The sequence below is a fragment of the Oncorhynchus masou genome, unplaced genomic scaffold (assembly GCF_036934945.1).
Source record: "Oncorhynchus masou masou isolate Uvic2021 unplaced genomic scaffold, UVic_Omas_1.1 unplaced_scaffold_1517, whole genome shotgun sequence".
NCBI classification, from domain to species: domain Eukaryota; kingdom Metazoa; phylum Chordata; class Actinopteri; order Salmoniformes; family Salmonidae; genus Oncorhynchus; species Oncorhynchus masou.
In genome coordinates, this window is record NW_027005192.1 from 37,014 (window position 1) to 59,939 (window position 22,926).

General features: G+C 41.5%; 1 protein-coding gene and 1 pseudogene across 1 annotated transcript in view; both read right to left on the minus strand.

The window, feature by feature from the left end:
• Nucleotides 1-11,514: 11,514 nt before the first annotated feature.
• On the minus strand, nt 11,515-15,997 carry LOC135531110 (gastrula zinc finger protein XlCGF17.1-like; annotated as a pseudogene).
• LOC135531111 (zinc finger protein 883-like) overlaps nt 11,515-22,926 on the minus strand; it is a 50,125-nt gene continuing 38,713 nt past the window's right edge. Inside the window, exons 5-7 of the mRNA XM_064959229.1 lie at nt 17,010-17,255; nt 16,115-16,198; nt 11,515-14,470 (exon numbers count right to left, since the gene is read on the minus strand). Of these exons, the coding sequence (XP_064815301.1) occupies nt 14,430-14,470; nt 16,115-16,198; nt 17,010-17,255 (371 nt within the window). The 3' untranslated portion in view covers nt 11,515-14,429. The remainder of the gene's footprint in view (nt 14,471-16,114; nt 16,199-17,009; nt 17,256-22,926) is intronic.

A 22,926-nucleotide genomic window follows, 5' to 3' on the forward strand; every position in this document is an offset into this window, starting at 1 on the left:
ATCTCCAGCCACAGTCAGAGCAGGAGTAAGGCTACTCCCTGTGTGTATTTTTTGGTGTATTTTTAGCTTTGAAAGATTTGGGAAAATCTCTTTACAATGTGGGCAGTGGTGAGACCTCTTAGGTCTGTGATATTCCTGCTGCTGCTCTCCGGATATAGAGAATGTCTCAATGTGACCTGTGTGAACAGCATCAGAAATAAAAGTCAGTGTGATAAACAGTGATTATACAAAATATTATGAACACCTGCTACTTCCATGACATAGACTGACCAGGTGAAAGCTATGATCCCTTATTGATGCCACTTGTTAAATCACTGTAGATGAAGGGGTGTAGACAGGTTAAAGAAGGATTTTTAAATCTTGAGATAATTTAGACATGGATTGTGTATGTGTGCCATTCAGAGGGTGAATCAGCAATAGGTGTCAGGCCCACCGGTTTGTGTCAAGAACTGCAATGCTGCTGGGGTTTTCACACTGAACAGTTTCCCTTATGTATCAAGAATGGTCCACCACCCAAAGGACATCCAGCCAACTTGACACAACTGTTGGAAGCATTTGAGTCCACACGGGCCAGCCTCCCTTGTACAGTCCATTAGGGCTGTCCCTGACACCAAGAGTAATCTGTTCTTCCTGCAATGCTGCAATTCCCACCAATCGTTTGATGCGATTGTGCTCAGACTTACAAAACAAAATGACTAGCACCTGTTGTCTCTCTCTCTTCTCTGCTGCAGCAACCACCACAGAACATCATGCTGTACTGTACTCGTACTGAAGCTGCAACATAATCATTTCTGACTGAAAAGTTCTGTTGCTAAAAAGTTTATCGATAGCCTAGCATAGCATTTGGTCCAGCTAGCAGCAGGTAAATTGGTCACGGAAATCAGAAAAGCAATCAAATTAAATCGTTTACCTTTGATGAGCTTCAGATGTTTTCACTCACGAGACTCCCAGTTTGATAGCCAATGTTCCCTTTTTCAAAAAATATTATTTTTGTAGGCGAAATAGCTCCGTTTGTTCTTCACGTTTGGCTGAGAAATTGCAGTCACGAAAACACCGAAAAATATTCAAAATTAGCTCCATAATATCGACAGAAACACGGCAAACGTTGTTTATAATCAATCCTCAAGGTGTTTTGCAAATATCTATTCGATAATATATCCACCGGGACAATTGGTTTTTCAGTATGACCGATTGGAATAATGGCTACCTCTGTATTTTATGCAAGAATCACTCTGAGAGCCATCAGGTGACCAGTTGCGCAATGTCGCCGCTTACGGGTATTCTTCAACATAAATGCGTAAAATCACGTCACAATGCTGTAGGCATCTTGGGGAATACGGAGAAAAAGTAATCTGGTTGATAGCCCATTCACTGCTCAATAGGGACACATTGGAACGTAGAGCTTTCAAAAAATGAGTCACACCGGATTGGATTTTTCACAGGCTGCAATATCAGTTCTGTTATACCCACAGACAATATTTTTACAGTTTTGGAAACTTTAGAGTGTTTTCTATCCTAAGCTGTCAATTATATGCATATTCTAGCATCTTGTCCTGACAAAATATCCCGTTTTACTACGGGAACGTTATTTTTCCAAAAATGAAAATACTGCCCCCTAGTCACAAAAGGCAGCTTCTACCACCAAGCCATAAATTTGCTGAACAATTCATCAAATGGCCACCTGGACCATTTGCGTTGTATTTGAATGTGATTGCTTTTATCAAATATGTTTATTTTGTTATTGTGTGCTGAATTATATTGTTTTGTACACATACAGTACCAGTCAAAAGTTTGGACACACTTCCTCAATCAAGGGTTTTACTTTATTTGTACTATTTTCTACATTGTAGAATAATAGTTAAGGCACCAACACTATGAAATAACACATATGGAATCATGTAGTAACCCAGAAAGTGTTAAAAATATCAAAATATTTGTTATATTTCAGATTCCTCAAAGTAACCACCCTTTGCCTTGATGACAGCTTTGCACACTCTTGGCTTTGGCTACTAACAACAGCAACTGCATAATCTATCTTACTATGACACCCTACCAAGTAAAAAGGCAGTAACTGAGAAAAATGTATTTTATTCACCTTGGTTTCACGGGAACTTTAGGCAGTTACTGCTAACATGACCCCCATTTTCTCTGAAACACAATAGAGGCAAGACACTTGTTCACATGATTAAGCATGTATTTAATGTAGCAAAAATGACAAACTCATTTTCTACCAAATTAGCAATTACTGCTGTCAGGTGTTCACCTAGGGGTCATGATTGGGGCTGTAGCAAATGTTTGATGTATGAGAATAATTGATTATGCTTATGTTGTATTAATAGAAGGGGAGGGGTTATAAGACCCCACCCTCTTTACATTTATAGAGTCCTAGACTACAGATGTACAATATTATTACACATTATGAGGTTTGAATATTATTCCACAGTGGTTTTCTAGTTCTCTCCCCCTTATCAAGAGACCCCTCTGAGAAATGTGTGACTGAGACAGAACTCTGCAGGGGAGTGTAGGAGATAAGACAAGTCAGACATTCCACTATAAATCAACTTGGACATTTTACTGCTAAGCTTTTAGATAACACACTAAGAGCCTTGTTTATATAGCTGTGTAGGCATGGTTTTGGTATCATGAGTAAAAGATAACGACATAGGCAGTGACATCACTTCGGGTTCGATAAAATAACACGGGACCTTTTCTTTGATGCAGAACTTACTCGGAAACATGCGTGCTATGTTCCTGATTGTCAACTTCTGTCTACAATTGCATTAATAAAGGTTTTTGAATGATTTAATTAAAGATATTGTCATAATGCTAATTTCACCAATGATTGACAGGGAACAGGAACGAACCCTAACACTGCCTTTTTGTTTGGTAGGGCAGTATGGCCCTGTCCCTCTGGCCAGGGTAAACGGTAATGTTATGTATACACAGTATTTCACTTCAAACAGTTTATTTCATTTAATTATACACAGAAAAGAAGCGGTTGCACAGCATAAATTCACGTACAAACAATTTTTCATTAGATTTTTGTAATTTAGCAGATGCTCTTATCCAGAGCGGCCTAAGAGACAAAATATAGTTAATTGCAAGGGCACAATGCCAGATTTTTCACCCAGGCGGCTCGGGATTCAAACCAGCAACCTTTCAGTGACTGACCCAACACTCTTAACCGCTAGGCTACCTGCCACCAGATCAATTCACTTCAATACAGTTATTCAAATACATTCATCATCAATGACTAAAATAATGATTCTAGTATTAAAATACAATTTAATAAACACAAGTAGTCGATTCATAGCCTGTTTATCATTAAACAAAAAGGTATTTAGTAATATAAAATAATCCACCCAAACTAATGCTGAAAACTGATCATCACAACATCTTTATCTGATATACACTGAGTGTACAAAACATTAGGAACACCTTCCCAATGTCAAGTTGCACCTTCTTTTGTCCTCAGAACAGCCTCAGTTCATCAGGGCATGGACTCCCAAGGTGTTGAGAGCGTTCCACAGGAATTTTGGCCAATGTTGACTCCAATGCTTCCCACGATTATTTCAAGTTGGCTGGGAGTGGATCTCTACTCCGAATAGCTCCTTCCATCTCCTAACCACAGCTGAGCAATTGGATTGAGATCTGGTGACTCGTCAGGCCACTGCAGTAAACTGAATTCCCTGTCATGTTCTTGGAACCATTCCTGGACAAGCCTTGTGCCATGGGGCATAATCCTGCTGAAAAAAATCTAAGGGATGCACCTGATTGGCAATGATGTTTTGATATCCTGTGGTATTCAAACATTGCTCCACTTTTATCAAGGGGCCCAGTGTGTGGCATGAGAACACACTCCACACCATCACCACCAGCCTGCAATGTTGACACACAGCAGGGATGCATGTACTCGTGGTTTCCTCCATACCCCAGTCCTCCCATCAGCATGACACAGCAGGAACCAGGGTTCATCAGACCAGGCAATAGTTTTCAAATTCTCCAGTGTTTTCATTCCTTAGCTCATTGCAACCGCAGTTTTTTTGTGTTTTTTTTTTGCTGGAAGCTAATGAGGATCTATAATAAATACACAAAAACTACATCATTAAGGAACAGAGCTTTCACCTGAGTTCACCTGGTCAGTCTACATCATGGAAATAACAGGTGTCCTTAATGTTTTGTACACTCAATGCATGTTGTGTCTACCAGCTCATTCCCACAGAAACCTGTAGAGGGAAGCAGTACCACCCAGTCAACCATCAGGCTCCATTGTGAGACGTCTCATCGAGGATACTGATGAGGCTTCTCTCCTTCATGTATACATTGGTGTCTTTTTTCTCTCCACCTTTATTTAACCAGGTAGGCTAGTTGAGAACAAGTTCTCATTTACAACTGCGACCTGGTCAAGATAAAGCATAGCAGTGTGAACAGACAGAGTTACACATGGAGTAAACAATTAACAAGTCAATAACACAGTAGAAAAAAAAAGAAAATGGCCCATTTAAGAAAAACGCTCCAGTCAGAGCAGGAGTAAGGTTTCACTCAAGTATTTAACTAGGGAAGGGGGATACCTAATCAGTTGTACAACTGAACGCATTCAACTGAAATATGTCTCCCTAATTTAAAACACCCCCTCTGAATTAGATGTGTAGGGGATGCCATAATTGACGTCGTCGGCGCCCGGTGAACAGTGGGTTAACTGCCTTGTACTGGGGCAGAATGACAGATTTTTACCTTGACAGCTCGGAGATTCAATCCAGCAACCTTTCAGTTAATGGCCCAATGCGCTAACCACTAGGCTACCTATGTATATGTTCATGTATGTATATGTTCATGAGTTTTCAGGTAGTCCAGTCGAGAAAAACTCTTTCCACAGTCAGAGCAGAAATAAGGCTTCTCTCCTGTGTGTGTTCTATGATGAACTTTTAGCTGAGATGATGTTGTGAAGCATTTTACACAGGCAGAGCAGGAGTAAGGCTTCACTCCTGTATGGATACTCTCATGTGTTTTTAAGGTGCCCAGGTGAGAGAAAGTAACCCCACAGTCAGAGCAGGAGTAAGGCCTCTCTCCTGTGTGTGTTCTCTGATGAACTTTTAGGTGAGATGCTGTTCTGAAGCATTTTACACAGTCAGAGCAGGAGTAAGGCTTCTCTCCTGTATGTATACGTTCATGTGTTTTTAAGGTGCCCAGTCGAGAGAACCTCTTTCCGCAGTCATAGCAGGAGTAAGGCTTCTCTCCTGTATGTACACGTTCATGTGTTTTTAAGGTGCCCAGTTGAGAGCAAGTCAACCCACAGTCAGAGCAGGAGTAAGGCTTCTCTCCTATGTGCACTCTCTGGTGACCTGTCAAATTTAATGTTATGAAATTCTTCCCAAAGTCAGTACAGGAATACAGATTCTCAACTGTGTGAATTTTTAGGTGTATTTTTAGCTTTGAAAGAATTGGGAAAATCTCTTTACAATGTGGGCAGTGGTGAGACCTCTTAGGTCCGTGATCTTCCTGCTGTTGCTCTCTGGATGTAGAGAATGTCTCAACATGGTCTCCTGTGTGAACAACATCAGAAGAACTAGTCAGTTGGTGTGATATATAGTGGGGAGAACCAGTATTTGATAACACTGCAGATTTTGCAGGTTTTCTAAATACTTATGTCATGCAATAAAATGCAAATGAATTACTCAAAAATAATACAATGTGATTTTCTGGATTTTTGTTTTAAGATTCCGTCTCTCGCAGTTGAAGTATACCTATGATAAAAATAACAGACCTCTACATGCTTTGTAAGTAGGAAAACCTGCAAAATCGGCAGTGTGTCAAACACTTGTTCTCCCCACTATACATGTCAATGAAATGTATTTTATGAAGCCCTATTACATCCAAAGTTGTCAAACAGCTTAACAGAAACCCAGCCTAAAATCCTAAAGAGCAAGTAATGCAGATGTTGAAGCAGTGGGCACAAAAAAACTCCCTAGAAAGCAGGAACCTAGGAAGAAACGTAGAGAGGAACCAGGCTCAGAGGGGTATATATGTAAATATGTATTCATATCAGTAGGTTGTACAATCAAAGGGGGAATAAAACTATTCTACAAGTGGGTAAAAGTTTAAAGCTAAAAAAAAGTGGTTGTGAAAATTATGAGCCATATCTTCCCTTCACTATCACAAGGGTTAGTAATTATACAGACTCATTTCATAGAACTTTAAAACACAGGCAGTTTGTCTACTTCACTTCTTTAGTCGACACTGATATCCCAGTGAATAAAACAAATGCTGACAATATTGGTGTCAAACCATGAAAGTGTCAGTATTTACCTTCTCATTGAAACAGGTCATCATGAAACAGTTCTACTGCAACTTTTCATACACAGTGGAAAGTTGGAATGAACAAACTTAGTTAGAACCTGCTATTACCATGAGAAACACATGTCCCAATCTTCTCCTCCTCTTCTTCATCTTTAATGTTGACATTCAGCTCCAGTGTTTGACTGCAGTCTTCCAGCTTCACTGATGCCATCTCTGGATCCTGCAGTGCAAACTGGGCTCCACTGTCACAATCAGGACCCAGTGACTGTAGGTTTGGACTCAGTGCAGAAGGAGAGAGGAGGGCTGGGGTTGTCCTCACTGGTGATGTTACCGGCCTCAGACTTAATTCTAGTCGTCCTGTAGTAACAATTAACAACAGACAAAAAGTTGTCTAAGACAGTTATTCTTTATTCTCTAAAAACATATTATATTAGTTATTGTTAATTGATCTAATTCAGTGCTTAACTTGGACTGAAATAGATACCGGTACTGTTTATATTTAGATGCAGCGGCTCCACAATACTGTTGAGCTAATATTCTATAAGAGGAACATGAGCTCAAACACTAGACATTTGAGGTGAACTGTCCAAGTTGAGCACTGATCTCATTTCAATAGATCTGGTAGCTAAGCAATGACAACAAAACATGGATTCATTCACATTAGACAACGTATACACTCTATATCAGGCTACACAACTTAAGTGTACTTAATCTATAGTAGATTTTCTCAATTCACATAAATGCATAAATGACCATTTAGTACAAGGTTGCAGTACGTATTGGGCAGCACTATGTACTATTTTCCTGAATAACCTTGTCGTCACTGTATTATTGTATCAAAAACCAATAGTAAAAAAAAAAAAATACCAAACCTTTACCAAACGTGATATTACCTGAATGGATTTGTTACCTAGCATGGTATTACATGTTCTTTTGATAGACAGTATAAACATGTTATTACATACCAGTAGTAAAAAGAGACACAAATATTGTCTTCTTAACATCACAGTTCTACCCATATCTTTATTCTGAAGAAGGTTGCGTGCCTGCCCAGAACTTCACGTTTCCACTCACTACCAACTATGGTAGGGAGTACCCCAACTATGGTAGTGAGTACCCCAACTATGGTAGTGAGAGGAAGCCCACTGGCGGGCAGTGGGAGAAGATGGCACGAGAAGGACTTTGGCCGACATTCAGCAAATGTTCTAGTCGATGAAACATCCGATACAGTTTTCTGTTCCCAGAACTAAAATCTGTTATAAACAAGAGTGGACTAAGTTTTGTAGACTTTACCCTAAGCAAAAAAATAATAATCTTCGGTGCAATCGTCCGTGCATTCAGAGATCCCTGAGATGGCCTTTTCCCATTATATGAGAAGGGCGGTGCTTAATTTGAGCCAGATCTTCCGGCACCTCTCATCAGGTAGCCTACCTCTTCTGGCATGAAAAAAATATTTATACTGTTTGCAATGTAAAAATCCTAATAAAATCAGAGTAATTACATTTGGATTCCTCTGTAATTATCAGCCCCCTAAAAAAACGTAATGTGAAAACGTGCCTGATGTTCTAAGAATGTATTAATGTTGGGCCGAACCAGGTTTATGGTTTATGCAACATTGTAGCCTATTTAGACCAAGGTGTGGCCATTGCTGTGGTGAGAGAGAAGCAGACCTGTATCTCTCAATGAACTAAAATGAGATTCACTTTCTATGATCCATCTCTCCCTCTCTGTGTTGTTACAGACGTGAGCCGGAAACTCATCTCTCCAGTATTGCACTTCTTCATTTATTTCCTGATAGAATAATAGCTGTGGGAAGTGTGTTAAGGTGCTGCAGGACTCTACAGTCTGTTCAGAAAGAAATGAAATCATAATCAATACAACACCAGGAGTATTTAGTTACAGAGGATCAATAGCTAATTTAAATAAAATAGCCCCGCTGTGGATTGTGTGTAGCCAAATTACAAGGCATGTCTACAGTCAGGAACATGTATCAAATGTCAGTGAACAGCATGCAGCCAAAACAGGCCTTTAGCAATATTTCTAATACAATCACTGGAAAACAGGTTGTAAAGCAAATGGATCCTACTGAAAAGAAAATACTAATCTGTCTGTATGTTACCAAGTTATCAACTTCCAAATAGGCCTATTGAGCAAACAGCACAGTTTTACAAAGTAAAGCGAGAGAAGCTTTTAAGCCAGTGAGTGAGCTGCACATCATTGGGTGAGTAAGGGAATACACCCCTGAAATGGACAAAAATGAATGGGAAACCATTGGCATAGTACAAACCATGTACACGATGGACAATACCACCCAAATCGTCGTAAATAACTTCATTTGACTCTATGTAAACTGGAAACCACATATCCTGAGGCTGCATTTATTGTAGATGGGGATTTTAACAGGGCTAATCTGAAAACAAGGCTCCCTAAATTCTATCAGCATATCGAATGCGCGACCCGGGCTGGCAAAACCCTGGATCATTGTTATTCTAACTTCCGCGACCCATATAAAGCCCTCCCCCGCCATCCTTTCGGAAAATTTGACCACGACTCCATTTTGTTGCTCCCAGTCTACAGACAGCAACTAAAACAGGAAGCGCCTGTGCTCAGGTCTGTTCAATGCTGGTCCGACCAATCGGATTCCACGCTTCAAACAAGCTAAGCGTCAATACAGAGACAAAGTAGAGTCGCAATTCAACGGCTCAGACATGAGAGGTATGTGGTAGAGTCTACAGTCAATCACGGACTACAAAAGGAAAACCAGCCCTGTCGCGGACCACAATGTCTTGCTCCCAGACAAACTAAACAACTTCTTTGCTCGCTTTGAGCACAATACAGTGCCAACAACATGGTCCGCTACCAAAACATGCGGACTCTCTTTCACTGCAGCCGAGGTGAGTAAAACATTTAAACGTGTTAACGCTCACAAGGCTGCAGGCCCAGACGGCATCCCCAGCCGCATCCTCAGAGCATGCACAGACCAGCTGGCTGGTGTGTTTCCGGACATATTCAATCAATCCTTATCCCAGTCTGCTGTTCCCACATGCTTCAAGAGGGCCACCATTGTTTCTGTTCCAAGAAAGCGAAGGTAACGGAGCAAAATGACTTCTGTCATCATGAAGTGCTTTGAGAGACTAGTCAAGGACCATTTCACCTCCACCATACCTGACACCCTAGACCCACTACAATTTGCATACAGCCCCAATAGGTCCACAGACGACGCAATTGCAATCACACTGCACACTGCCCTAACCAAGCTGGACAAGAGGAATACCTATGTAACAATGCTGCTCATCGACTACAGCGCAGCATTTAACACCATAGTACCCTCCAAACTCGTCATTAAGCTCGAGACCCTGGGTCTCAACCCCGCCCTGTTCAACTGGGTCCTGGACTTCCTGACAGGCCGCCCCCAGGTGATGAAGGTAGGTAACAACATCTCCACCCCGCTGATCTTCAACACTGGGGCCCCACAAGGGTGCGTTCTCAACCCTCTCCTGTACTCCCTGCTCACCCATGACTGCGTGGCCATGCACGCCTCCAACTCAATCATCAAGTTTGCAGACGATACTACAGTGGTAGGCTTGATCACCAACAACAACGAGACTGCCTACAGGGAGGTGGTGAAGGCCCTCGGAGTGTGGTGTCAGGAAAATAACCTCACACTCAATGTCAACAAAACAAAGGAGATGATCGTGGACTTCAGGAAACAGCAGAGGGAGCAGCCCCCTATTCACGTCGACCGGACAGTAGTGGAGAAGGTGGAACGTTTTAAGTTCCTCGGCGTACACATCACGGACAAACTGAAATGGTCCACCCACACAGACAGTGTGGTGTTTGAGGCACAGCAGCGCCTCTTCAACCTCAGGAGGCTGAAGAAATTCGCCTTGTAACCAAAAACATTCACAAACTTTTACAGATGCACAATCGAGAGCATCCTGTCAGGCTGTATCACCGCCTGGTATGGCAACTGCTCCGCCCACAACTGTAAGGCTCTCCAGAGGGTAGTGAAGTCTGCACAACGTATCACCGGGGGAAAACTACCTGCCCTCCAGGACACCTACGCCACCTGATGTCACAGGAAGGCCATAAACATCATCAAGGACAACAACAACCCGAGCCACTGCCTGTTCACCCCGCTGTCATCCAGAAGGCGAGGTGTCATCCAGCGGGGAAGAGACTGAAAAACAGCTTCTATCTCAAGGCCATCAGACTGTTAAACAGCCATCTCTAACATTGAGTGGCTGACATACAAACAGAGAGAGGTGAAAGAAGCGCTGTTGAGTTGAGGTGCTGGCAAAGAACACCTGTTGTGTTGACCGAACAGAGACTGAGTAGAACACCTGTTGAGTTGAGGTGCTGGCTAGCGGAGTAGAACACCTGTTGAGTTGAGGTGCTGGCTCGGAGTAGAACACCTGTTGAGTTGAGGTGCTGGCTAGCGGAGTAGAACACCTGTTGAGTTGAGGTGCTGGCTAGCGGAGTTGTTGAGTTGAACAGAACACCTGTTGAGTTGAGGTACTGGCTCTAGAACACCTGTTGAGTGAGGTACTGGACGGAGTAGAACACCTGTTGAACAGAGACCTGGAGTGCTGGAGTGGAGTAGAACACCTGTTGAGTTGAGGTGCTGGCTAGAACACCTGTTGAGTTGAGGTGCTGGCTAGAACACCTGTTGAGGAGCTAGAACACCTGTTGAGTTGAGGTTCTGGCTGTTGAGTTGAGGTGCTGGAGTAGAACACCTGTTGAGTTGAGGTGCTGGCTAGCGGAGTAGAACACCTGTTGAGTTGAGGTGCTGGCTAGCGGAGTAGAACACCTGTTGTGTTGAGGTTCTGGCTAGCGGAGTAGAACACCTGTTGAGTTGAGGTGCTGAACACCTGTTGAGTTGAGGTACTGGCTATGGAGTAGAACACCTGTTGAGTTGAGGTGCTGGCTGAGGTGCTGGCTAGCGGAGTAGAACACCTGTTGAGTTGAGGTGCTGGCTAGCGGAGTAGAACACCTGTTGAGTTGAGGTGCTGGCTAGCGGAGTAGAACACCTGTTGAGTTGAGGTGCTGGCTAGCGGAGTAGAACACCTGTTGAGTTGAGGTGCTGGCTAGCGGAGTAGAACACCTGTTGAGTTGAGGTGCTGGCTAGCGGAGTAGAACACCTGTTGAGTTGAGGAGTAGAACACCCTGGCAGCGGAGTAGAACACTTGAAAAAGGAAAGGAGAGACCCACACTTGAGAAGATCAGACGCAATAATTTAATAACCTAATATCCAACGTTTCGACAGACAAGCGGACTTCATCAGGGTATAATGACAAAAACTGTGGGTCACTAGTTTATATAGTGTTAAAGGACACACAGATGTCTGTAATCATGGCCGGGTGCCCTGATATCATTGGTTAATTCTCAGATAAAAATAACATACCAAAAACATGAATGAGAGCATACGATCATAGATACAATTTTCCTACATAGGCCAACAAACATTTACAATGAATAGCAACATCACATCAATCACAAGAATGACTTCAGATCAAAGTCTACGTTGAGACCGAAGGGAGCAACGGTCTTTAAATGAAAGATCCAGGTAGCCTCTCGTTTTAATAAATTGTCGAGGTCACCTCCTCTCATAGGGAGGGTGACATGTTCGATGTCGATATAACGTAGGGACGAAATCGAGTGGTTCGCTTCCAAAAAGTGGGCCGCAACTGGATACGTGGATTTCCTGCACCTAATGGTGCTACGACGCTCCGAGATTCACACTTTAAATTCACACTTTGTTTTACCCACATCATTTTTACCACAAGGAAAAATTAAGGGACACAAGCAAAAATGTAGCAGCCTGTACATCTAATCATTAGTGATCTGACATGCTGTATTGCATGGAAACTATAGTCTGCTAACAACAGCAGCTGCAAAATCTAGCTTACGATGACCCTGGCCAGAGGGACACGGTCAACAAAGCAGTAATGTTGTGTATTGTATATACAGAAATTCACTTCAAACAGTTTATTTCATTTAATTATACACAAGAGAAGAGGAGGTTGCCCAGCATAAATTCATGTAAAACAAATGTTTCATTACATTTGTGTCATTTAGCAGATCTCTGGATAAGAGCGACTTACAGGACAAATAAGAGTTAATTGCCTTGCTCAAGGGCACAATGACATTTTTCACCTAGTTGGCTCGGGATTCAAACCAGCAACCTTTCAGTTACTGGCTGTTAGGAATTTTACGTATAATGACTAAATGATGTTTACATTTAAAAGTAATGATAGGGTAGAATTCTGGTCGTTACAGTCCTGTCTGATGAAGAATGTTTGTACGTAGGCAAAGAGGAAGTGTTAACAGACAACTTGTGACCACTGTGAAACTAACAGCAGGAAAGATGTCTGTTTCCCACCCAGGGGGCGGCAGGGTAGCCTAGTGGTTAGAGCGTTGGACTAGTAACCGAAAGGTTGCAAGTTCGAATCCCCGAGCTGACAAGGTACAATTCTGTCGTTCTGCCCCTGAACAGGCAGTTAACCCACTGTTCCTAGGCCGTCATTGAAAATAAGAATTTGTTCTTAACTGACTTGCCTAGTAAAATAAAAAGGGAGGGGAGAAACCGTTGGGCTTGCAGTAGACTGTGTAGCATATGATAAGCCTTGTATGCATAGGAGAAGACTTGTAAAACAGCATTGTCATTGTCTGAGAGGAGGAGGGACATTTATGATGAAATGAGAGGTATATAAACCAATGTACATGAAATGATAGGCAGAGCTATTGTAAATAAACTTTGCTGACTATTGTAGACTGGCCTCTGTCTGTTTTGTTTCAATAAGAACCTCACAAATCATTGGTAACAGACAGAGTATTTGAATTGAAGTTCAGTTTATGAACATTGAGAACAAAATTCTCTTAACACTGGCCCAACACTCTTAACCGCTAGGCTACCTGCCGACAGATCAATTAACTTCAATACAGTTATTCAAACACATTCATCATCAATGACTAAAATAATGGATCTAGTATTAAAAGACAATTTAATAAATACAAGTAGTCGATTCATAGCCTGTTTATAATTAAACCAAAAGTTATATAGTAATATAAAATAATCCACCAAAATGAATGCTGAAAACTGATCATCATCAGCTATTTCCATCTCCTCCCAGAGATGAACAATTGGATTGAGATCTGGTGACTCGGCAGGCCACTGCAGTAAACTGAATTCACTGTCATGTTCTTGGAACCATTCCTGGACAAGCCATGTGGCATAATCCTGCTGAAGAAATCTATTTGCAGATGGATAAACTGCTGCCATGAAGGGAGGCACCTGATTGGCAATGATGTTTAGATATCCTGTGGAACTCAAACGTTGCACATCTTTTATCAGGGGGCCCAATGTGTGCCCTGAAAACACACCCCAACCATCACACCACCAGCCTGTAATGCTGACACACGACACTGATGCATACAGTGGATGGAATGTATGGAAGCAGGCAGTGGTGTAAAGTTCTTAAGTGAAAATTATTTAAATAACTACTTTAGCAGTTTTTGGTGGCACCTGTACTTCACTATTTATATTTTTGGCAACTTTTACTTCACTACATTCCTAAAGAAAATGTACTTTTTACTCCATACATTTTCCCTGACACCCAAAAGTACTTGTTACATTTTTTTATGATTATAGCAGGACAGAAAATGGTCCAGTTCACACACTTATCAAGAGAACATCCCTGGTCCTCCCCACTGCCTCTGATCTGGAAGACTCACTAAACACAAATGCTTTGTTAGTAAATGATGTCTGAGTGTTGGAATCTTCACCTGGCTATCTGTAATATAAAAAAACAATAGAAATGTGCCATCTGGTTTGCTTAATTTCAGGAATTTGAAATTATTCATAATTTTACTTTTGATACTTAAGTATATTTACAACCAAATACTTTTACTCGAGCAGTATTTTATTGGGTGACTATCACATTCACTTGAGTAATTTTCTATTAAGGTTTCATTACTTTTACGCAGTCTGACAGTTAGGTACTTTTTCCACCACTGGATGTATGTACTCGTGGTTTCCTCCATACCCCAGTCCTCCCATCAGCATGAAACAGCAGGAACAGGGATTCATCAGACCAGGCAGTAGGTTTCCAACTTTCCAGTGTTTTCATTCCTTAGCCCATTGCAACTGCAGTTTCTTGTTTCTTGCTGAAAGCTAATGGGGATCCATAATAAATACACAAAAACTACATTATTAACGATCATAGCGATCATCATTCCCCTGGTCAGTTTATGTCATGAAAAGAGCAGGTGTCGTTAATGTTTGGTACACTCAGAGTATGTTGTGTCTACTAGCTCATTCCCACAGAAAACTGCAGAGGGAAGCAGTACCACCCAGTCAACCTTCAGAATCCAGTGTGAGACGCCTCACAGAGGATATTCAACCATAAATTAATCTCAATATCTTTACAGTAGAAACTAACAAAACTCACCAAAACTGACAAGGTGCACACTGATCAGTAAAGTAAAGAGAGGCTAACATTATATTACTCTCCCTTTCCTCTGCACAGTTCTCTAACAGTGAGAAACTATAGGATTACAATAGAGTGTTCTACGCTTTCTTCATTTGATCCAATTCATCCTTGCCAATTATTTAATGACATGAGAATGAAGTCCAATCTCAGCTGGATTGAGAGAACTGATGAGGCTTCTCTCCTTTATGTACACATTGGTGTCTTTTTAAATGGCCCAATCTGTAGAATCTCTTCTCACAGTCAGTGCAGTGATAAGGCTTCTCTCCTGTGTGTATACGTTCATGTCGCTTTAAGTTGCACAGTAGAGAGAAACTCGCTGCACAGTCAGAGCAGGAGTAAGGCTTCTCCCTGTGTGTATACTTTCATGTCGCTTTAAGTTGCACAGTAAAGAGAAACTCGCTGCACAGTCAGAGCAGATGAAAGGCTTCTCTCCTGTGTGTGTTCTCTGATGAAATTTTAACCTAGTTGATGTTGGGAAGCATTTTACACAGTCAGAGCAGGAGTACGGCTTCTCTCCTGTGTGTGTTCTTTGATGAACCTTTAGCTCAGTTGATGTTGTGAAGCATTTTACACAGTCAGAACAGGAGAAAGGCTTCTCTCCTGTATGTTTTTGTTCGTGTGTTTTTAAGTGGCCCGGTCGAGAGAAACTCTTTCCACAGTCAGAGCAGGAGTAAGGCTTCTCTCCCGTATGTATGTATTGGTGAATTTTTAAGTGGGCCAGTAGAGAGAAACTCTTTCCACAGTCAGAGCAGGAGTAAGGCTTCTCTCCTGTATGTTTTTGTTCATGTGTTTTTAAGTGGCTCAGTCGAGAGAAACTCTTTCCACAGTCCGAGCAGGAGTAAGGCTTCTCTCCTGTGTGTATACATTCATGTCGTTTTAATTTGCACAGTAGAGAGAAACTCGCCGCACAGTTAGAGCAGGAGTAAATCTTCTCTGTGTGTATACGTTCATGTCGTTTTTAAGTTGCACATATGAGAGAAACTCGTCGAACAGGCAGAGCAGAAGTAAGGCTTCTCTCCTGTGTGTGTTCTCTTGTGAACTTTTAGCTTAGCTGATGTTGTGAAGCATTTTATACAATCAGAGCAGGAGTAGGGCTTCTCTCCTGTGTGTGTTCTCTGATGAACTTTTAGCCAAGTTGATGTTGTGAAGCATTTTACACAGTCAGAGCAGGAGTAAGTCTTCTCTTGTGTGCACTCTTTGATGAACTGTCAGAGCCTTGGATGTTGTAAAATTCTTCCCACCGTCAGTATAGGAATACCGATTCTCTCCAGTGTGTATTTTTAGGTGTATTTTTAGCTTTGATAGAAATGGGAAAATCTTCTCACAATGTGGGCAGTGGTGAGACCTCTTCACTCTGTGATCTTCCTGCTGTTGCTCTCTGGATGTAGAGAATGTCTCAACATGGTCTCCTGTATGAACAACATCAGAAGAACCAGTCAGTTGATGTGATATTCATGTCAATCACATGTATTTTATGTAGCCCTTATTACATCAGAAGTTTACAGAACTTTACAGTAACCCAGCCTCAATCCCCAAAGAGCAAGCAATGCAGATGTAGAAGCAAAGTGGCCACGAAAAACTCCCCAGCAAGCAGGAACCAAGGAAGAAACGTAGAGAGACACCAGGCCCAAAGGGGTGGCCAGTCCTCTTCTGTCTGTACCGGGTGACTTATGTATTCATATCAGAAGGCTGCACAATACAAAAGGGGAATAAAACTATTCTAAAAGTGGGTAACAGTCGTGAAAATTATGAGCCATATCATCCTCCCCTCATCATCACAAGGGTTAGTAACCAGGCTGTATCACATCCGGCCGTGATTAAGAGTCCCATAGGGTGGCGATCAATTGACCCAGCATCGTCCGGGTTTGGCCCGGGAGGTAGGCCGTCAATGTAAATAATAATTTGTTCTTAATTGACTTGCCTAGTTAAATAAAGGTTAAGAAAGTTAAATTAAAAAAAATACTAATTTCATAGAACTTTAAAACACTGGCAGTTTGTCTACTTCACTTCTTTAGTCTACTCTCTGAGCACTCCAGACAGCCCAGTGAATAAAACAAATGCTGGCAATACTGGTGTAAACCATGCAAGTGTCAATAGCATGAAATAACATCTACCTTCTCATTGAAACAGTTCAATTTGATACAGTTCTACTGCAACTTTTCATACACAGTGAAAAGTTGGAATGAACAACAAACATCGTTAGATAGAACCTGCTCTTACCATGAGAAACAGATGTCCCAATCTTCTCCTCCTCTTCATCTTTAATGATGACATTCAGCTCCAGTGCTTGACTGCAGTCTTCCAGCTTCACTGATGCCATCTCTGGATCCTGCAGTGCAAACTGGGCTCCACTGTCACAATCAGGACCCAGTGACTGTGGGTTTGGACTCAGTGTGGAAGGAGAGAAGCAGACTGGGTTTGTCGTTACTGTTGATGTTACCGGCCTCAGACTTAATTCTAGTGGTCCTGCAGAAACATTGAGAAACAGACAAAAAGTTATTGTGTTGACATTTCTGGCACGTTCTTTATTCTCTATTAAAATATATTATATTTTTTCTTGTTCAATTATCTAATTCAGTGCTTAACTTGGACTGAAATAGGTGCAGGTACTGTTTATATTTAGATGCAGGAGCTCCACAATACTGTTGAGCTAATATTATAGAAGAGGAACATGAGCTCAAGCAGTAAACATTGAGGTGCCGGTACTCAGCTCCAGTGAGCTGCTGTCCATCTCATTTCAATAGATGAGGTAGGTAAGCATTGACAACAAAGCATGAATTCATTCAAAATTAGACAAAGTACACGCTACACAATGTAACTACATTTAATCTATAGTAGATTTCTTGGATTACATAAATTAATAAATGACTCAAAAATACATTTAGTACAAGGTTGCAGTACGTTGTAGGCAGCACTATGTACTATTTTCCTGTCTTCACTGTTTTATTTCAATCAAAAACCAATTGTATTTCCCGTTCACATCATATTAACATTTATAGACAAAGAAACTGAATGTGTCTGAATATGACTACATAAAATTGCCTCTCTTTGACGCAGACAGAGTGGGCGCCGTGGTTTTCCCAGCTTGTGAATTTTACACAAAACCAATAACACGCAAAGTTTAACCTAGAAATCTAAAATAGATTATGAAATTACCTTGAGAAAATTATGTACATACTCTAGCTATGTAGCTTGTAAAATAGTTATCATGTTCTTCACTTGGTTTGACACAAAAATAACACATGAAACCTTTAACAAATGTGATAATACCTTGTTACCTAGCATGGTATGACATGTTTTGATATTAGGAAGTTTAAACCTGCTACTACATACCTGTAGTAATACATATAAATTGACACAAGGGTTATCTACTTAACATGACAGTTCTGGAGATAAATATTTATATTTATTATGAAGAATGTTGTGTACCTGCCCCGAACTTCCTGTTCCCCCACGACCACAGTGCAGCCACAGATAGAACAATGAGACAGATATTTCACCAGATGTATAAATGTGAAGGATCCGTTTGCGCTTTCCACTCACTACCAAATATGGTAGTGAGAGGAAGCCCACTGACAGGCAGTGGGAGAAGATGGAACGAGATGTATTTTGTCCGACATTCTGCAAATGGTCTAATCGATGAAACATCTGATCTAAATACAGTTCTGTTCAAAATCTGTTTTTAAAAATGTCTTTGTTTGGAAGGAATGTAAAGGCAAATTGAGTTATAGCACACTCAGAGCTTCAGAGGCGGCATTGACTAACAGAAATATAAAGAAATGCGCGGAAATAAGCACCAATAGGATCTCGGTAGCTCGTGCTTGGCACTGCCCAGTATGACTCATCTGTTCCCCATCAGAAACGACTAGTTGTAATCTATCTTGGTTTAAGTTATAAAAAAATCTTGGCGCAATCGTCGGTGCATTCAGGGATCCAAGGGATGGCCCTACCCCATTATATGAGAAGGGCGGTGCTTAATTTGAGCCAGATCCTCCGGCACCTCTCATCAGGTAGCCTACCTCTTCTGGCATGAAAAATAATTTCTACTGTTTGCAATATAAAAATCCTAATTCCATTTGGATTCGTCTGTAATTGTCATGCCCCTAAAATACATAAAGTGAAAACCTGATGTTCTAAGAATGTATTAATGTTGGGCTGAACCAGGTTTACGGTTTGTGCAACATTGTAGCCTACTTAGACCAAGGCGTGGCCATTACGGTGGTGACAGAGAAGCAGACCTGTATCTCTCACAGAACTAAAATGAGATTCACTTTCTATGATCTCTCTCCGTCTCTGTGTTGTTATAGACATGATCCAGCAACTCATCTCTCCAGCATTGCACTTTTCATTTATTTATAGCTGTGGGAAGTGTGTTGAGGTGTTGCAGCACTCTACAGTCTGTTCAGAAAGAAATGAATTGGGAGTCCCATAGGGCGGCGCACAATTGTCCCAGCATCGTCCGGGTTTGGTACGGTTAGGCCGTAATTGTAAATAAGTTCTTAACTGACTGCCGCGTTAAATAAAGATTAAAAATAAAATAAATATAATATGCAGGTACGCAAAAGTCACGATAATGCAGTTTATTATAAAGGTATTTTATTTAAAATGTATTCTGATACCTCAGAGACCCCCAGGTCCCCCCCCTCTTGGGTTCACTTTTGGTTCCGGCACCTCCCAATTTACTAATGAAGCACTGGAGAAGTGGGTAGCTGCTGCTGCCTCCTAGAGGACACATCTCCTTTATATAGAGTTATACAGGCTGTTGATTGTGGCCTGTGGAATGTTGACCCACTGCTCTTCAATGGCTGTGCGAAATTCCTGGATATATAGGAGGGAACTGGAACAAGCTGTGGTACACGTCAATCCCAAACATGCTCAAAGGGTGATATGTCTGCTGAGTATGCAGGCCATGGAATTGGGCCATTTTCAATTGTGTACAGAGTCTTGCGACATGGGGCTGCGCATTGTCATGCTGAAACATGAGGTGATGGCGGCGGATGAATGGCAGGACAATGGGCCTCAGGATCTTATCATGGTTTCTCTGTGCATTCAAATTGCCATTGATAAAATGCAGTTGTGTTTGTTGTCTGTAGCTTATGCCTGCCCATACCATAACCCCACCATGGGGCACTCTGTTCACAATCAGGGATCCCCATTAGCTGCTGCCAAGGTACCTACTCAGCTACTCTTGTCCCCAGCACAAGGTGCACCTGTGTAATGATGATCATGCTATTTAATCAGCTTCTTGATGTCTCACCTGTCAGGTGGATGGATTATCTTAGCAAAGGAGAAATGCTCACTAACAGGGATGTAAACAAATTTGTGCACAACATTTGTGAGAAATAAGTTTGTCTGTCGGGAACATTTCTGGGATCTTTTATTTCACCTCATGAAACATGGGACCAACACTTTACATTATTGAGTTTGTTTGTTCAGTGTAAACAGTATTTTTTTTGTAAAAACCATACAAACTATCAATAACAGCATTTAAATACAATCAGCCTGCTATTCTGTTCTAACCAGGTTCCTACACAGGCTGAGAAGGATCCTATAAGAGCAGAACATTATCTGGTGACATTAGTCCTTGTAGTCTTGGAGGCACAGAAACTTCTCAGCTGCAGACATGATGATGTCCAGCTTCTTGGACGTCTTGTACAGTACAATTAATAACTGAGGCTATAAATACTAAAATATCCACGTTCTTCACAATAAGTGTATCCAGATCACTTGATTGACGTACGACATTTACAACTGGTTGAGGTGCATCCACCTCCATATCTTCTATAGAACTGTGGCCTCTGCCCCTATAACTCTCTTCACCACCTCCACACAGGAGATGTTGCACATTCACCCTAACAGGGCATTCTGGGAATTCAGGAACATGACCCCCTCCACAGTTGCAACATTTTACATTCACATACACTTCAATACAACATGTCTGTCTGCAAACACTTGACATGTGGCCAAACCCTTAACATGTCTTACGTGCATCAGGTTTTACACCAACTCTCTTATATATCTTATATCTTATATATCCCAGCTTTACATAGGGTGGTAGATACTCTTCATCAAACATCAATAATAGAGATAAATAACGCTCCTTTTTTACATTCTCCATTCGGGGTCAAAGTGCATTCACATCGTTCTTCTTTGGGATTTGGTTGGTCGTATATATAAATGCAAAAGAAATGTCCACCAGATCACTTGATTGAGGTACAACATTTTCAACTGGTTCCGTTTCATCCACCATCATATCTTCTCTCTCTTCACCACCTCCTTGCATTGAGTTTTACACCAACTCTCTTATGGGGTTTCTTATATATCCCAGCTTTAGATACTCTTCATCAAACATCAATAATAGAGATAAAGTTTGCTCCTTTTTCACATTTTCCTTTCGGGTCCAGTATTTGAGTCCTTCTCTGGGATTTGGTTGGAGGATCGCATCCAATTTTTAGCTGCAAACATTAGGTTTGTTGGAACCTCTCCAGATTGCTGATAATAAAGAATGATTCATTTAAGTTTGACTAAGTCCCTTTGTGGTGATTTTCCACAATAAAAACCCACCACCCCATTCCACTATTTAACCCTATCTAGTCCTGCACCAGACCACTAAACATCCTCTGCAGTAAATCCTCGCAATCCCACAATCTCTATTTTATGGGACTTTCTATCCATTTCTGCAGTACAATTGACAAACATGGCTATAAATACTAATACTAATACTACCTTGCAGAAGCACATATTATTCCCATCACTCTCTCTTGGTCTCTGCCTCCTCTCAAGATCCCTCGCCCTGTTCCCATCTTCCTCTACCACTCTTCACTGCTTCGACATACTACACTTTGTGAACTATAACACATTCCTTCATCTCATGCCATCCTGCACACTTCTCACATCTAGGGCATCTCATACCCTCCTGCACACTTCTCACATCTAGGGCATCTCATGCCCTCCTGCACACTTCTCACATCTAGGGCATCTCATGCCCTCCTGCACACTTCTGACATCTAGGGCATCTCATGCCCTCCTGCACACTTCTGACATCTAGGGCATCTCATGCCTACATTTTGCTGCAACAGGCCCATTAACCTGACACCTAAAACACTGTAGTATTTACGGAACAAAAGTGCTCATGGGATAACTGACACTTCCTACCTTCACCTTATCTGGCAGAGACACTCATCACAACTCTACATCACAGACAATGTATTCTCTGTTTCCCAACACTCTACACAGGACCCTTCTCTCAACTAATGGTGGGCATCACAGACACCTGGACTCTTCCATTTCAACTGCTCCTCCTCAACACTTAAACCTAATCCCAGTATCACTCCTTTCAATGCCGCCCTGTTCCGGAGAGCAATCCTAGTCACAATTCTTGTCCCCATCGCAAACTGGAGCGCCCGCTCCCTCTGGATATAAGAGAAACAATAAATCATTATGAGTCCACTCCGAGTTACCTTCACCAATCTTGTTTCTCATGTTCTGAGAGTCCTTTAGGAGCCTTTTGGCAAACTCCAACCAGGCTGTCTTATACGCCTTTTACTGAAGAATGGCTTCCATCTGGCCACTCCACCATATAGGCCTGATTAGTAGAGTTCTGCAGAGATTGTTGTCCTTCTGGAAGGTTCTCCCATCACCACGGAGGAACTCTGGAGCTCTGTCACAGTGACCATTGGGTTCTTGGTCATCTCACAGACCAAGGCTCTTGGAGGATTTTTGATCATATCATTGGACTAAAATGATTGACACTCAAATGCAAGCCTAACACCATGTGCAAAGGGCCTTTGGGTAATGTAGCACATATTCAATGGTATCTCTTTTTCACTTTTCACTGTCAACTGTGGTTATTTTCAGCAAACTTAACATGTGTAAATGCAGTTGAAGTCAGAGGTTTACATACACCTGAACCAAAAACATTTCAACTCGGTTTTTCACAATTCCTGACATTTAATCCTAGTAAACAATCCCCGTCTTAGGTCAGTTAGGATCACCACTTTATTTTAAGAATGTGAAATGTCAGAATAAAAAGTAGAGATAATTATTTATTTCAGCTTTTATTTCTTTCATCACATTTCCTGTGGGTCAGAAGTTTACATTCACTCAATTCATATTTGGTAGCATTGCTTTTAAATTG